This window comes from Anguilla anguilla, chromosome 2, assembly GCF_013347855.1.
Source record: "Anguilla anguilla isolate fAngAng1 chromosome 2, fAngAng1.pri, whole genome shotgun sequence".
Lineage (NCBI taxonomy): Eukaryota > Metazoa > Chordata > Actinopteri > Anguilliformes > Anguillidae > Anguilla > Anguilla anguilla.
The window spans coordinates 42,182,018-42,199,482 of record NC_049202.1 but is presented as its reverse complement, the minus strand read 5'-3'; the positions used below and the strand labels follow the sequence as shown (position 1 = coordinate 42,199,482).

At 38.2% G+C, this 17,465-nt stretch overlaps 2 protein-coding genes across 2 annotated transcripts; one reads left to right on the top strand and one right to left on the bottom strand.

The window, feature by feature from the left end:
• Nucleotides 1-2,521: 2,521 nt before the first annotated feature.
• On the bottom strand, nucleotides 2,522-8,162 carry LOC118221061. Its single transcript, XM_035405698.1, has 7 exons — nucleotides 8,010-8,162; nucleotides 7,241-7,279; nucleotides 5,604-5,822; nucleotides 4,959-5,252; nucleotides 4,349-4,627; nucleotides 3,993-4,211; nucleotides 2,522-3,160 (listed from the first exon to the last, which is right to left on the bottom strand). The coding sequence occupies exons 1-7, from the start codon at nucleotides 8,047-8,049 to the stop codon at nucleotides 2,874-2,876; spliced, it is 1,377 nt and encodes a 458-aa protein (XP_035261589.1). The 5' UTR covers nucleotides 8,050-8,162; the 3' UTR covers nucleotides 2,522-2,873.
• Nucleotides 8,163-10,014: 1,852 nt separating this feature from the next.
• On the top strand, nucleotides 10,015-15,161 carry LOC118220363 (vesicular glutamate transporter 1-like). Its single transcript, XM_035404231.1, has 7 exons — nucleotides 10,015-10,019; nucleotides 10,420-10,483; nucleotides 12,601-12,731; nucleotides 13,214-13,326; nucleotides 14,040-14,167; nucleotides 14,608-14,677; nucleotides 14,860-15,161. Exons 1-7 carry the CDS (start codon nucleotides 10,015-10,017, stop codon nucleotides 15,159-15,161), a joined length of 813 nt encoding a protein of 270 aa, XP_035260122.1.
• Nucleotides 15,162-17,465: the final 2,304 nt, after the last annotated feature.

Genomic DNA, 17,465 nt, shown 5'->3' with positions numbered 1-17,465 from the left:
GACAAAATTATTGATGAAACATGACAACTACCAGAAAGCTCAATAAAATAATAGCTATCATTATCAAGATTATCAGCATACATAACCTTTGCATAATTGTTTCTATACTCAATGATAGAATGACAAATAATGAATTCTAGGTTTTTATTTTGGTTATAGCTGTTGTTTCTCCCATCCCACCCCCACCCCCCCCCCCCCCCCCCCCGGGATTAATTCGTGTTTTCAGCATTTAATTCCAATGTTTTCATATCTTCCTTACTTGCAGAAAAAACAAAAGATGTATATGTATTATATATCTGCAAAATTTTGAAATAGTACAAATATGTATGTGATAAATCTTATGCAAAATAAAACAAATGTATATATAAATGTTTCTTCATTTATTATGATTATGATTATTTGCTCTCCCACTTCCCCTCTCTCTAGCTGACACTAATGGATGTCTAGCTCCCTCTCTCCAGATAGTTAATATCATGTTTCCTTCATTTTCTCATTTTGTCTATTGATCATTGAGCAAGTGATATTCCCTGAGAGTGACAATAAAAAGAGCAAGAGTAAAGGAGGAAACAAAGAGATCTATGCCTTCAGAGCTGAGGTTGGCTGTGTTGCTTTGTCTTCTGAGATATTTTTTTATAAATAGTTATAAAAGTAAAATTTTACTGTGTGAGTTATAGCCAGAAGTAATACTTTACTTGAGGGCACCGGGAGCAGTTGTCTGAAAAATATCAGAGGTTAAAACCTCATTATTTGTTTTCCAGAGTGCCTTGTGTACTCAATCCTAATTTCAGATTGGCTGGTTCACCTTGGGGACTGCTGTGAGCTTCTGAGGATGAATATATTTTTTTTAACGACCATTTTCAATTACTTCATGACATATCTTTTAAAATTCAAAACATGAACACACAACAGTGCAATGCTTATCTAAACATATGGGCCTCGTTCGCAAACATTTTCTTAAATTATTCTTACTTTTGTTCTTAAAAATGTTCCTACAAAAAGCCAATATTGGATTCATGACACATGTACAATCCTTTGTTTTTGTGCATATCCCATGTGCATGAGATGATGAATGCTGATTGTTTCAAAATTTTAAAATGCCAAAATGTTCCTGGAAATGTTCTACACACAGTTTAAGATCAAATGTGATTGTACACGTTTCACGAATGAGACCCATTGAGCTCACAAAGATGAATGAAGCAAAAACAGAACAAAGATAAGCAAAACGAGATCATGGTCGGGCTCCCTGAGTGCCTTGCAGGTGCACTGCAGGAGTCCTGCTTTGAGGGGTGAACTAGATAATCAGTTCTTTCCAGTGGTCTACCCCCCATTTCTCTTGTTTTCCAATGTTTGGGAAAATCCACTGTACACTGGCCATGTCATTTATATTGCTTGGAAGATGAGATTGTTTTCTTCTTTCTCTCAATACTGAGGAGGCCTAAATTGGTCACGGGCAAGCCATCCCTGATTTTAAAGTACACTTACGGAACTCCATAGCTTTAATAAAGCTGCAGTTTAAGGTAGTGTCTGCCTGTTAAATGTGACTTAACCCTTTATCTCACGGTACCAACATTGCTGTCCGTTTTCTTTATCATTCCTGTGCACTGTGGCTGCTGCAAAGTAATCTTAGTCTAAAATCACTAAGCTAATCCAGCATCCATCTGCCAGGTATAAAGAGATAGAGAGAGAGAGAGAGAGAGAGAGAGAGAGAGAGAGAGAGAGAGAGAGAGGGAGAGAGAGAGAGAGGGAGAGAGAGAGATAGAGAGAGAGAGGGGGGGGGAGAGAGAGAGAGAGAGAGAGAGAGAGAGAGGGAGAGAGAGAGCAAATTAAACTTGATAGAGATAGAATAGAATGTTTTTTTTTTTTAACTTTTTTTCCAGAAAATATTAATAAAAGAGAGAGAGAGGACTATAAGATGCTTCCTGTCCTATAAACATTGACCTGCCTATTGGACCAGTCACTGAGTTTTTTGTATACACCTTTCACCTTGTCATTTGTTTTATTACGGTGGTGCGGGTTACTTATTTATAATTAGTGCAAGTTAACGACGTTGGTTCCTTGTTTAAACTGCAATGCCAGACTACAGTTTGATTCATTTACACACAGTAAAATGTTCAGTGTTATATCAACTCTTACAGGGTACATTTGGTCAGTATTGGACTCCTATGTACTCTGTTAGAATTGAATTAACACTGAAGATTTTACTGTGAAGCACTCCCTGTCTCTTGAAATGGCTCAACTATAAGCGATGTAAGAACATATGTCACATTACTATTTGTATAAAATCTTTCACATAAAATCATCCCACCTGAGAATATTTTAGATACTTTGCCATCAAAAGGTGTATTGTTTATTAATTTATTTATTTTCTCAATTTTCAGATAATCTAGTGGAATGCGGGTAGAGGGCATCAACACGCATGCACAGTGCTCGCAGTTCTTTGGAAAAAATACCTGTTCATGTGAAATCCTTGTCAACAGTTTCATCTAGTGGTGACATGTAGAATTACACCAAACACACAACATGCGATGGCAAGTTGGTATTTTAATTTGTCAAAAGTAAGAATGGCATCATTTACATTTCTAAGCAAGAAATAAAACACTGAATTTGCATACACAACACATGCATCGTATGTCAAACTTATGTAATGTGTCAAACTTAATATACTACACACACAGCAAATAATAAAATCAAAACACCACAATTTTTCTCTATACTCTATGGTTAAACTATTAGCATAAACATTTTTGGTCATAGAAAGGGACTAAAAATAAATGTTATACTGTTATACATATTTAGGTTTACTTCCTTTTCTCCTCACTTGTCTGTTTATTCTTCCTCCTTCGTCTACATCTCCGTATCCAGCTTCTTATGTCTTAATCATTATTTTTCTTTAAGATCTCTTCTCCACCTTTCCCCCCCTCGGCCCCTAAAGTCTGGTACTCCCCCTCTTTCTCGTCCATTTTGGCTCTCTTCAGAGCCTCATAACCACCCTCTGCTCCTTTCCCCCCCTCGGCCCCTAAAGTCTGGTACTCCCCCTCTTTCTCAGATTGTTTCAGGGCCTCATATTCACCCTCTTTCTTTTTCTCTTGCATCATGATGTTGTCTGTTGCTTTCCTCTGTCCGACTTCCTCATACCCTCCGTCCTCCTGGAAGGCAGCACCTGCAAAAAGGAAAGAATTACCCTTCAGTGGAGAGAGGGAACACACATACATGTGTGGATCACACAGACATACCAGTAGGCTCTGCTGATTAAAAAATGCATTAGCCTCCTCCTACATTTATTCTTTATTGTTACAGTTCATTGATTAAGTAATGCCAGATGAGTGGAAGAAACCCTTGATCTACCTCTGAGGTAGAGAACAAGAGAACAAGAGAGAGAAAGAGAGAGAGAGAGAGAACGAGAGAATTAGACTTCAGAGACAACATTATACTTTTATAAAAAAATACATTCTTTTATACAAATACAATTGCTCAGAAAAAACGATGCCATTGAACATGGAATACTATTGTTTCCAAATAGATGTGTCACAATTATTCATACCTCAAATAATTATTTTAAATAAGATCTACCAAAACTAAATCTGTAACATGAGAAACTGTACTGCCTCCAATGGCTTTCTGTTTCAGTGGGATATAAAAATGAGGCAGCACCAGGGGCACCACCAGAGATTTTGGGCCCCACCACAAATCCTATGTTCTAATATTTTTTGAGGGCTCCTGTCAGTCAGGACCCTTGGAATTGTCCAAATATTTAAAAATCCACCATCAGACTCCACCTCAAGCCAATTGAGGGGTTTCCAGACAAAAAAAAGAATCTCTATTGAGAGAAATCAAAAAAAATAATAATGTGGAATTTGCTAAACAGCACTGGACTTGATAGGGACTGTGTGTGATGGTCAGATGAGACCAATTTGTGCATTTGGCTGCACATACTAGCGATGGGTTTGGCATGGACGAAGGATGTTTATGTTGAAAAGAAAATGAGTACTCACTAAATCGCGCACTTGGTGCTGAGACTCTATCATCCCATACTGCTTTACACCAGTAAGACCCCCCTTCACTGGGAGAGAAATTCATGACTTCCTGGTCTACAGTTTCCATTTGCCCTTGCTTCTGTATGTACCACCGGTAGTTGTCTGGCTTAGAGCATTTTGGACAGGAACACTTCAAATTGGTTCCACTTTTTGTGTAGACTGCCTCCGGAGGTTGTGCTACAGCGAGAAAGATACCAGCACATAAACACATAAGCACCCTTTCTCACATACATTTATCCGTTTATACAGAGGCAAGCATTCAAGCAAAGGAACACAAACGGATGTGACTGTGAGACACATACAGAGCTGTATACCTTTGACAAGGAGTTCCTGAGGGTCAGAGGTGACAGTATTTGGGATGTTGCTGGTAACTTTCTTGAATTTATAGGTTACTGTGCATGAATAATTTCCCTGATCCTCAATTGTTACATTGTCGATGGTGAGAGAAGAGTTGTTTTTATTTTGTTTTTCCTCGCCATTTTTAAGGAAAACAACCCTACTTATGTCGGGTTCTCCCCATACACGGCACCATATAGTCAGCTGTTTCCCCAGAATTGCAGGCTCAGGAGGGGTCTCCAACACTACTATCTGACCTGAGGGAGGGAGCAAGGGGGAACAGAGGGGAGAGAGAGAAAGAGAGGGCAGAGAGAGGAAAAGTAGAGAACTGTAAATCTTTGTGCGTACAAACACTCAAGATATAGGGCCATTAAAAAGTATTTTCCCCCTTCCTGATTTCCTCTATTATTGGGTGTTTGATAACTTATTTTGTTAAATAAATGAAAAAAAGACTTTTATAAAAATATGGTTTGTGTTTACTCCCTTTCCCTTTGACTAATATTACATTTTGTCTATAGATCTGAAACCATTCAGTGTGACAAATATACAATAATAGAGTATAGGTTTATTCTGCTGCACTGTAAATACCTGTGGTCTTGATAGTAATAGGGTTGCTCCTTTTCATTTCTGTCTTATGTTGACACCAGAAGATGGCTGGGGATTCATGGTCCTCCAGGGTTTTTGGATGAAACTGCACATCCTTTTTATCAGAAGTCATCAGAGTTTTATTAATCATAATCTTCTTCACCTTCCCCCCCTTGTATACTCGACAGCACCAGTCCAGCAGCCCTGTGTCGACGTGGAGCTCCAAAACCACAAAGTCCCCCCTATTAATCACTGCCCTACCAGACTTTATGGAGAGAGAGGCAACAGGTAGATAATCTGGGACAGGCAGAAAGGAGAAAAAGAGAAATTGAGATAGATAGAGACAGAGACAGACAGAAGGAGAGAGAGAGAAATTAATCGAGAAAATAACAAATTGGACTTGAAAATTCTTGTGAATGATTTACCAAGTGAATTGTAGATAAGAAGGGAAAAGTCGTCCCCAAGCAACACATTTAGTCTGTGATACGGATGTTAGTTTTAATGCCAAGTACAGTGCAGTCACACAACTAGAGGGCTGTGTCGCAGAAAATCTCATAGTAGCTACAACAAAAGCTAGACATGACATTTGTCTAGTTTCTATTTGAGCCACAGTGGAATAAGTAAAATTTCATTGGTCACTATATTTACCCAAAACTGTGACATCTTTAGGAGCACTTTTTTCGCCATTCCTCTCACACTGATATGAGCCAGAATCATTTTTGGAGATGACATTAATGGTCCAGGTTTCACGCGTTTGGTCTTTATTGGGGTTGTTATTGAAGAGCCATTTCAGCTGGCCTGACCCTGAGCAGGTCAGCACTAATGTATCCCCAGAAAACACCTGTTTGAACTCAGGATACATGGTCACTGAAAGAGAAAATTACATCGTCAAAATACTCTCAAAGACAGGGAACAGTAACACAGAATATGAGAGCCAGGTTTTTGGAAGGATTGTACATTTTTTATTCTCTAAAAACAGGTACAGAAAGGTCTGTTAATATTCTAACTCAAAGCCTTTTCCAAGCCCAAATCAAAATGACATTTAAATCCATCATAATCATTCATAGAGATTTAAAAAATTGAGGAAACAATGAACATCACTTGGAGATTTTTCATGCTATGACTTTATCTAGGACTTGGTGAGTCTGTTTCCATGAATGGCCAAAAAAAGCACTTCTGTTTGTTTGAAAACCAGACCATCGGACAGATGATTGAATCAACCAGATATACAGTAAGATATACAATATCTTTGTCCCAAACATTATGAAGCTCACTGTATATCACACACGGGCGCAGTCAATGGCACCGCCCATGGGCTTACTGGGCGTGGCCACTGAATTTTTGTGTTTTTGGGACTCGAGACAAGGAGCACATGGTTCACAGAACAGAGCGCAGAGGGTACATGGGCTGGATTTGGCTGAATGTATTATCAGTGGGTCTGTTGCAGGTGGATTCAATCATACACATTTAAATGACCTCTTTTCCCATAAAATACCCATAAAACACCTCGGTGTACTGCCAATTTCAGAAGTCTACCAATGCAATGGAAAACTAGGATGTACTGATGAGAAGAAGCTTCTTCGAAGAGGAATCTGACTTTCTTGCGTGGGAGATGCAAGTTGCATGTAGCTTGCATGTTGCTGTCATTTTAACGAGGCACATAATTAAAATGAAAAAAATTGTTCAAGTTGAATTTATTGCCACTATTCTAATTACTGATGGATGTAAGAAAAAGAATGGAATACAGTACCCCCAGGGCCCAGTTTAATATAAGAACATATACATGCAGAAAATAATGCAGGAATTAACATGTTTGGGGGATTTAGATCAAAGTCAAATTGGACAGCATATGATCCACAAAACTGGTTGATTAGCAAATGAATAGGTTATGATCATGTGTGTATTGCTTAGGAAAGCCCCAAAATTAGCAACTCGCCATATGCTGCGCTGTGACTTGTGCCAGAGAACGAGTCTTAGCAGGTGCGGGTGCAAATCGCAGATTATGCTGACACCAAAATTGAAATGTGCTGCACCAAAATTGCAGTGCACTTCTTGGCCTGCACCTCCTCCCTCTTCCATGCATGGCAAGTCACCAAATTAACAAACGCACTCAGGCATGTCAAAATCCATGACGGAGATACCACTTTGGCAGAGCAACAGCCAGAAAATAGAGCTCTAAACAGCCCTTTCAGTACTGGAAAAGAATGATCACTAAAGTTAATATGCTCAGTAGACTACGTGGCAAAATGTAACACCACAGCACTGATGGAGAAAATAGAAAATACCAGTTGGGTTCTGTTGACTCCTCGCCAAGGCAAAGAATGCTGTAAAAAAAAAAAAAAAAAAAAAAAAAAAAAAAGATTGCATTACTTTTTCCACACATTGAAAATTTGTTGCAATGAGAATGCTTTTACACTTTCACACTGTGCAAACTTTGCTAGTTAGCAGTCTGAAGCATAATGTACTTCCTAAATAATTGGTGGAGTGCTAAAGAGAGAGTTGGAGGCAGGATGTAAATGAAATAATATTCAATGAAATTAGAAAATGGCTGAAAAGTGTATTAATTCTTATCAATGCTCAATTTTTCAATTCTTTGTATAAGGGTAATTTTTTGTCAACCTTAATGGCACCAGGGCACTTTACAATAAGGTCACATGAAATGGCATTAACTAATGTAGTTGTTAACTACTAACTACTGAAACGGTAATATCTACAGCTCTGTTAATGTATATTTACATCATTAATTCATGTTAAGAACTTCATTAGTTCATGCCAATTCATTTTGGGATTAAAAAGCAGTTAATGTACAGTATTTGTTAATTGTTAACTAATTAACTGGGGCGACATAGCTCAGGAGGTATATACGCACATACAGACGAATTACCATCAACTTCACTTTGGTAAGTTGATGGTAATTTGTTTAGCATGTTAGGCTTTCAGATGTTCTGAAAATATTAAGCACAGCTACATACAATAAGTAGTAATAATAAATAAAGTTAAAAATTCAGTAACGGTAATAACTATAAAACATGACTTAGTTATTAGAAACCTTACCTGCACATAGATACAAAGGAATGATTACCATCCAAACCATTGTGTTGCAGTTAAGAGGCGAGGGAGGTGTTTAAGAATGAAAGAAAATGCACACAGCTTTGCGTGCTATTGATATTAAAGCCTGGACAGGAAATGATAGGGGGAGGAACAGAAGCTGGAGTGCAACAACAGAGAGAGGAAGGAACTCATATTTTCCAGGGCGACATAGCTCAGGAGATAAGACCAATTGTCTGGCAGTCGGAGGGTTGCCGGTTCAACCCCCCCCCTGGGCATGTCGAAGTGTCCTTGAGCAAGACACCTAACCCCTAACTGCTCTGGTGAATGAGAGGCATCAATTGTAAAGAGCTTTGGATAAAAGCGCTATATAAATGCAGTCTATTTACCATTTAACTCAAGAACAGAAACAAAACAGCCAGGGGAGGATATGAAATAAATATACATCATAAATATTTTCATCTACTACTTACAGCAGTGTAGTCTAATGGGTAAGGAACTGGTCTGTAACCTAAAGATCACAGGTTCAATTCCCGGATATCCCCAGAACATTGCTGTTGTACCCTTGAGCAAGGCACTTAACCTGCATTGCTTCAGTAATATATCCAGCTGTATAAATGGATGCAATGTAAATGCTAAATGAATGCTATGTGTACGTTGCTCTGGATAAGAGCGTCTGCTAAATGCCTGTAATGTAATGGTTTACTACTGACCTGTTCATTTATTGCACAGCAAAGGTACTGTAGGAAAATTTTGGGATTCCCCATGATTGTGATGACATCACATGTCAAAGTTACATTACATTACATTACATTACATTAGGGTACATTACATTACATAAAGTTAGGGTATTCCCATCAATGTTGATCAAACTTGTTCCTCCAAACTCTCGATGCTCCATGCTAAAAATACATCACCTGTATGACTATTTACTCATGTAATCAATATGTAATCCAATAAACCTGTATCACTGGTTGCAGCTGAGCTTATGGAAACGCAAGAAACCACAGTATCAACTGTAGAGAAGAAGCAAGAGAATGCAGAAGGCCTAAAAACCACACTTACTCACTCAGCAGAGAACATTAATCAAATTTTAGCCATACACTCATATTTTCAAACTGATCAACTGCTAATAAATATGTGCTAGAAGACTAATATTTTACAGCGACCCCTATGTTACCTGAATAGAATGGAAAATTACAGCAATCTATGACTTGTATTCTTAATGGAAAATTACAGAACAGAGATACAACAGAAATAAAAAGTTCTGTAATTTTCTGTTTGGGGTAAAAATTCCACAATGATGTTATCACCTAAGAACAGGAAATCATTGTGGCGCCAAGAAGGTCAGGTGATGTTTTAAGGAATGTTTTAGGAGGAGTTATGTTGAGCACAGTGTATAAAATGGATGTAAAACTGACAATCGAGGTTCAATTCTGCAGAGTTGATCTGGCTTTGTGCACCTGTGCGAATAAAGTCTGACTTTTCTGAAGAGCTTGCTGCTGTGGTGACCTTTATCTCGTGAAGTTGTTTTCTACAAATTAGAGATTGGACTTTGAATTCTGTCGATTCCTAGACACAACAGTACATTCGTAGTCACCCCACAAGCCACCAGTAATACAATAAATTAACAGCCTTTAGATGCCTGGTCCTTCAGCATCTTCTATGACCTCTTCACCCTCAATCACTTTGCAACTATTTTGTTCTCATATGACTGTGCATCTCCTAAGAATAACAGTAAGAAAATTCAGAAAATGTAAAACCATATTAATGTACATTTCCCCAAAAGGCCAAAATAATAGGCCAAAGTCACTTCTGTCATAAATCATTGTATCTCCATTAGCATTGTTCCAATGTAGTCTGAATTGTGCTTTGATATAGATTGAGGATTCTCAGAAAAAATGCACACAAAGCAATATTAATGTATGAAAAATATTCTGTATACTGTACAACAAATATACTTACAAATAAACTTAACTAAAATGAGAGGATTTAGAACATGCTACTATATATGAAGTATGCGGGGCGACATAGCTCAGGAGGTAAGAGCGATTGTCTGGCAGTCGGAGGGTTGCTGGTTCGATCCCCCACCCTGGGTGTGTCGACGTGTCCCTGAACAAGACGCCTAACCCCTAATTGCTCCCAATGAGCTGATTGGTACCTTGCATGGCAGCCTTTCACCGTTGGTGTGTGTGAATGGGTGAATGAGAGGCATCAATTGTAAAGCGCTTTGGATAAAAACGCTATATAAATGCAGTCCATTTACCATTTTAGGTTTATCCTATGTTTTGCTAATGTATAAATAATCATGTAACTAATAGGCTATATTAGTTAATGTATTTATTAACTACTAACTAAATTTCATGCTGAATTAATGTATTTGTATTTCATTAATTCATATTAACCGCTACATTAGTCAACTGCTACTAATTAGTCAACCGGCGTACTTTGAGGCAGTGTTTGGCTTTGAGATCAGCAAGGTAATATAGAGAAGAGATCAACATTGTCTAATGCTGGTCTTCATTAGTATTAGTCTGTGGCTGGGAGACTAAATAGCATGACATCTATTGATGAAGGACTTTATTTTCTAGGATCAATGTTGCATGGTGCGGCGTGTATGTGCACTGGGCGTGGCTAGTAAATGTTGGTATTTTTGGGACCAGAGGCCAGGAGGACACAGCACAAAATGCATGGTGCACATGGGAACAAGTCTGGGTTTTTGGTTTTTATTTTTCGCAAAAATCTTATTCCATACCAATTTATCAGTGTTTATTTCGAATATTACAAAATTGGTGAAAATCTGTTAAAAAACAGTCTAATGCAAATATCTGGGTGAAAATCAGATCATTAAAATAACAATAGAAAGATCATGGTGAAAATGAGATTTTAATTCCAAACATTGATAACTTACTGCTTTTCATCGTATAATAAGCTGTTTGTTTGTGCTCCCCAGTTTTCTCTTCACTTTCAATTTCGGGAAGTTTTTTCTTAGCTGTCCTGCGGCTAGCTGAATCACCAACTGACCATTAGCAAAAGGTCCTACCCTTCTTAGTCACTGTTAGTCACTATACTGCTATATACTTCAAACGAAGCAGATGGAGTCAGCTGGCAGCATCTGATTGAATGAATTACTGCAAAAAATTACAGATGGTTTTTGAAAGTATAATCCAGTATCTTCGTAGTTTAGCTTGATTGTTCAAATTTCTTCCGTAAGAATGAAAACATTACCTAAATGTTTATTATGGGCCAGTTTTAATTTCCTTAAACATTAAACCTTAGTTAATGTCCCATTAAACATGCTATTCCATAAATAAGAAATTCTGGCAACAATATCTTGAAATTTTATTAAACAAAATAAAACCAGGGAAGATCATACAATGCCAGTGATCACGTCCACAGCAGTAAAATTACTCGGTGTTGCTCAAATGAAAGAAAGAAAAATTATAACGCACAATTACAATTATAATTATAAGTTCATCGTTAATTCATGACAATGGTGTGGCTTAACTGAACTGAGAAGGTTTGGATGACTTGTGTTTATAGAAATAAATACAGAATCAAATTTATAAAAAAGAACAAACAAACAATGAACAAAACAAGCAAAGTGTGCATTTTTCCTGTTTCTGGGATTTATATCAAAGTCAAATTAGACAGCATATGATCCATGAAAATTGTTGAGTGGCTTTTGAAAAGGCTGTGTCATGTAATGTGTGCATTACATGAGAAATTCCTGAAATTAGCGATCCGTAGTACAACGGTAAATGGACTGCATGCATATAGTGCTTTTATCCAAAGCGCTTTTATCCAAAGCGATTTACAGTTGATGCCTCTCATCATTCACACACTCACACTCACACGCACACACCAATGGTGAAAGGCTGCAATACAAGGTACCAATCAGCTCATTGGGAGCAATTGGGGGTTGGGTGTCTTGCTCAGGGACACTTCGACAAGCCCAGGGCTGGGGATCGAACCAGCAACCCTCCAACTACCAGACAACCGCTCTTACCTCCTGAGCTATATCGCCCCTAATGGCCTGCGCTTTAAGCCATAGATGTGGTCTGAGGCAGGCAGCAAAAGGTACAAATGGCAGACTTGACTGACCTGACAATTTTGATGAGGTGCATAAAAAGTGCCTTATTGATGACACAGCCCCACCAATTACTCCCCTCCCACTTTGGCACATGGCGAGTCTCAGAATTAACTAATGGCTCAGGTATGTCAAAATCCATGACGAAAAACCATTTCGCCAGTGCGACAGCTGAAAACACGCCATGCACCACCTGGAAAATAGAGCCCCAAATGCCTTCTGGTAACCAGGTCCCACAGTTTTTGAGCAAATCTCTCCTCAATGATTTCTTGGAGTTTGACACAAAGATGTATCCCATATATGGCTGGGGATACTACTACGATTTTCCATGAAAATTTTTAAGTGGTGCTCAGTATATGATATGCTTACTAATAACAGTGGTAGAGAATTTTAGGAAAAAAGTGAAAAAAGCAATTGAAGAATTCTGTATCATGTGAAATCTTAGGTCTCTTTAATTCCCACCCCATAACTGCTCTCTCTCTCTCTCTCGCTCTTTCTCTCTCAAAGGTAGGGCTGTTGTCTGCCCTACCCCATCTGGTGATGACTATCATTGTGCCCATTGGGGGCCAACTGGCCGACTACCTGCGGTCACATCAAATCATGACCACCACCAATGTCAGGAAACTCATGAATTGTGGAGGGAAGGGAGAAGCAGGGAGGAGACCAGGATGTGGATCAATTGGTGACAAACAGAGCTGTTGTAAGAGTGTAAATGAGAGAATAAGAAAGGAAAGTGACTCTATAGGAGAAATACCAATCTACTGTATATCATCAATGATTACACACAGAATCAACTCAGTGAAGCTGACTAAAGAGGTATTGGATAGGATAAAAGAAGGGAATCTGAAAGACTGTGGGAAGAAAGAGGGCAGTACTGTTTTAATGATAAACAAATGAAATCACTGAAGGAGTAGATATTTCTGTTCTTCACTTGGTAGCTTTGTACTAATTATGATGTCAGGGCATTCTGCACCCTTTGCTTGGACATCAATATTAGATGCTATATTCCTGCTTCCATTAACCTCCTACTCTATAAAATACTACTACTCTAGTAGTATTTTAGTAATTTAGCTGATAATTTTTCTCTTGTTTACTTTTTCACCCTATTCTTCTCTTCTTCAGGATTTGGAATGGAAGCCACTCTATTGTTGGTTGTTGGTTTTTCTCACACAAAGGGTGTAGCTATAACCTTCTTGGTCCTGGCTGTTGGCTTCAGTGGATTTGCTATCTCAGGTTAGACAGTGTGATGTAGCCTTCTGATATCTGCTTTCTTCACCATGCGACTGCTTCTGCTGTTTCTTTTTCTGTTTAAAAATAAATGTGCATTTCCTTTACCAGTTAGGAGAAACACTTAGCTTTCATAAATGGGAAAATACACTAATTGTGCATCATATTGAAATAAAAAATCTTGAACAAACCAACTAATCCTCCCATTAGCTGAATTACTAGTTTGGCTAAATGTCAGTTACATATGTACATTTGTCGCTCAGGCAAAGCCAAACAAAATGAGTCCAATGAATAGAAAATAAAACAAATTAATGGCACTATATGTGTGACATTGAATATTTATATTATGGGTATCTTCCCGCTTTGCTGATGAGACCATAGAGTAAGTACTGTGCTAAAGTCAGGTTTTTGGAGTGGCCCCTGTTTGTTGATCTTTCATGCTAGGCATTCATTGAATTAGTCTACTTCAGACCTGTGGGTAATTTGGGCAGATTTATTTCAAATTGATACATGGTGATGTAAATATAAGATGCACTGTAACTTAACCACTATTCTTGGTTTGATAATAGACAACCACATAAATAAAAATAAATGACTTTTAGCATTTTAGCAGTATGTACCTTATCAGTCTCTTGCTCATGTTTTTGTACAATATTAATGTGTATTCTGCCAACGGTCATCCATATGGCATCAACTCCATTTCCGTCCCCCTTTCCTAGGGTTCAATGTGAATCACCTGGACATCGCTCCTCGATATGCTAGTATTCTCATGGGCATCTCCAATGGAGTTGGTACTCTATCAGGCATGGTTTGCCCTCTCATAGTTGGTGCTATGACCAAACACAAGGTACGGAACAACTGAGCACCACGCCAACATATCACATGTACACACAAACCCAGGGTTAAAGGGAACTGCACCATTGAACAACATCTCTTAAACACTATATTAATGAAAACATTTAACCTTTAAATGGTACAGCCAAAATCTAATTTGACACAGAGGCACAGAATGTGTGCAAGCACACAGGATATCCTCCTATAAATATAGTATATGACCAATTACCCAGGAGGAAAAAACAAAGAAAAATGTTCTAATCATGCCCCTATGCAATATCATCTTCTAAATTTTTATCGTTATCCATAAGTTATCTGTTATATAGTAATCATGTGTTTTCTGTCTTGTCAGGTAAGTAAATTATTCTTCATTCTGGCTGATTTTTCCATATTTTTCATTTCATCTCTGTCTTTCTCTTACCTTTGTTTCATTGGTTTCTTTCCTGGCCACAGACAAGGGAGGAGTGGCAGTATGTCTTTCTCATAGCCTCCATTGTGCATTATGGAGGAGTTATCTTCTATGGTGTGTATTTCCTATATTTCTCCCCTCTCATCCATTTCATGCTGTACACTTCTTAACACCTTCACAATACTTCCTCTTTGAAACCACATTCACGACCTAAATGAAACTCAATGCAAAATTGAAATATGAATAGAAAGTCAAAATCAAATTAATCATAGCACCTGTGATTTTCTGTCTGTCAGGTATTTTTGCCTCAGGAGAAAAGCAGACATGGGCAGAGCCAGAGACCACCAGTGATGAAAAGTGTGGCATCCTGGATGAGGATGAACTAGCTCATGAAACAGAAGAATTATATCGCTCTGGAGGAGTGGGGCAATATGGAGCGATGAGTCAGCCCAGTATAGACCCCAATGGAGGAGGAGGAGGAGGAGGAGGAGGAGGAGGAGGGTGGGCTACAGATTGGGACAAAAGTGAGGAGTATGTGCAACCTCCAGGGGCCAATAGGTATCTTCATGGGGGAGAGGAAGAGAAGGAGCTAACATAGAGTATGTGGGGGAGGTAAGGGAATTAAGGGCAGAGGAGGGTAGTTATATAGTGAGGAAAGAACAGGGATGGAGTAGGGGAACACTAGGTACACAATGAGACTGTTACACATTGGGAGGGCATGCAGAGAGACCTAAAGAGAGCTATAGGGTAAAAGAAGCTGGACTGAAAAGAGATAAGAGGTGGAGGGTACAAGATCAAGAGAGGTGAGTTGTAGAATGAAAGTAGCTGCAGTCTAACCAAAGGAATACAATTGGGAACAATGTGTGTATCAAGAAAGTATGATAAAACAGGGAACAGTGAACCCCTTTATACAATTAAAGAATAAATGTGTGTATTATGTTTGTGAGTGTATGAATGTGAGTATGAATTTGTACACGTCATGGCAAGATCAGAGCAATGTATTTTAGCATACCAGAGCCTACATTCTATTTGTCAGAGGTCCTCTTTATGAGTATAGATTGTTTGAAGCCCAGTTTGGTTGTTTCCGGTTCAAGAATGTATCTGTTTTACAGTATCTATCAACTGTCTACTCCTCTTTGAATTTAAAAAGTATTCCATTCATTACCAAACTGTATGTGAAAAAAATAGAGTTTATACCTGGTGTGGAACAGACATTCCCGGCTGTGAAGGAGCTGTTCTTGACTCGTGCTGCACACGTAGGATGGCATAGCATAGCATAAGATAGCAAAGCATAGCGTGCTTACAAGGGCTGATTAAATTTACCTCCAAGTCTTTGGCCATAATGATAAATAAAATGATCCAAATCAGTATGGATTTAAAACGGGTTCCATTTAAATTTTGACCTTTACAACATAGATTGTTTTTTTCTTCAAAATTAAATAAAATGAAGAGTATGTATTTAAATAGTGTGACTATGGCTGAAGGATTTGTTGGAGTTTGAGAGGCATTTATTCCTCACAGAGATCTCGGATCACCTGAAAGTAATAAATACCTGTGAATCTTTACAGTCCATTATCCAAATAAGAGATGTGCCAGTAAAATATATCTGAAACAGTTTATTTTGCATAGGGGTAAAAATGAACAAAGAATACCCCCCCCCCCCCCACACACACACACACACAGCAAGCACACAAATAAACTGATTGCATTTGGTATCTATTTGTTTTTGAGGTTCAATTCATTTTCACAGGCCTTATCTATTGTGCACACGCTAACATTTTCTGTGAGGAGATGACAGTGACAGGGGTGACTTCAGTTCTTTATGTTAAATTACATTGTATGAAAATGTGTACTTCAGAAGTTATGTGTACTATATTGTGTACTGAAAGTTAGCAAAACTCTTGTCTTAATGTAAGATGTTTTCCAGACAAAACCTACTTAGTTCCTACCAACACACAAAACAAAGATAACCTATTCAAGTGGTCCAGCTTTCTTAGGGTTTCTTTGGGCTCTTTCTTTGTTGCCATCTTATTGCAGACAATCATGCCTAAAAGGCCTAAAAGCCCAGTCAGATAGGTAAAGCAAACATCCTGTCACATGACTTCTCAAGCTATTGATTAAGCTCGTTTGATGTGCATCTTTCCTTTCCTTACCTGTACCAATGCAGTTACCGTGCATGCTCTGTAGTGCTGATTTTCATATCCAGAAGACTGTATAAAGACCTAATGAAATGTCGTTCACAAATGCTTTAATGATCCTGGGATTTTGGACAGGAAACACACTTTTGCCACTTGCCATATAAGGTGTGTCTCAGTACTACATCATAATTTCATAATTTCAACCCATGTTCTCAAAGATTGTATCCGGATCTCTGGCCCAGAAGCTAGAGTCACTGTCCTGTCATTGGTAGCTGCTGAGTTGAAAACAAGGAGGCAGACAACTTCCCTTAAACTGATTATTGGTCTCAATTTGTTGATCAGTCATAATTTCATAAAATACTGTCAGATAAAGCCAGTTCTCCTGAATGAGGCTATTAGGCGAGTAATAAAATTATTTATATTTGCATTGCAAAATTGTTTGCATTTTTAATTATGTAAAATTGTGGATACATGCACTTTGTTCTCCAAGAACTTTCTAAAAGATCTGCAATGTGCAGATTTTGTCATTAACTCAATCTTGAAGTACAGGTTTTGTTAGATGGCCTTTATTGCAGGTTGCACAGAAAGCTAACTTGGTTAACAGAGTGGTGTATCTTTTTTGTTAAGAGTTCTTGGTGATTAAAACAAGATTTTTCTAAATTGCATTTATCATTTAATTTCCCTAACTTGATGTGAAGAAAGAAGGTGTCTGCTTATCTTCCAGTGGATTATTCTGGTTGTTGGCATACTTAATAATCAAGGAA

Bases quoted from the DNA above. Each gene is read 5' to 3' on its own strand.
- LOC118220363 (XM_035404231.1), top strand. The intron at 10,484-12,600 runs GTAATATAGAGA...TCTCTCTCAAAG, and splicing joins TTGGCTTTGAGATCAGCAAG to GTAGGGCTGTTGTCTGCCCT. The intron at 12,732-13,213 runs AGGGAAGGGAGA...CTTCTCTTCTTC, and splicing joins AGGAAACTCATGAATTGTGG to AGGATTTGGAATGGAAGCCA.
- LOC118221061 (XM_035405698.1), bottom strand. From the start codon at position 8,049: ATGGTTTGGATGGTAATCATTCCTTTGTATCTATGTGCAG. The intron at 4,212-4,348 runs GTATACAGCTCT...TTCTCGCTGTAG, and splicing joins TCAGGAACTCCTTGTCAAAG to CACAACCTCCGGAGGCAGTC. The intron at 3,161-3,992 runs GTGAGTACTCAT...TCCTTTTTGCAG, and splicing joins AGCACCAAGTGCGCGATTTA to GTGCTGCCTTCCAGGAGGAC.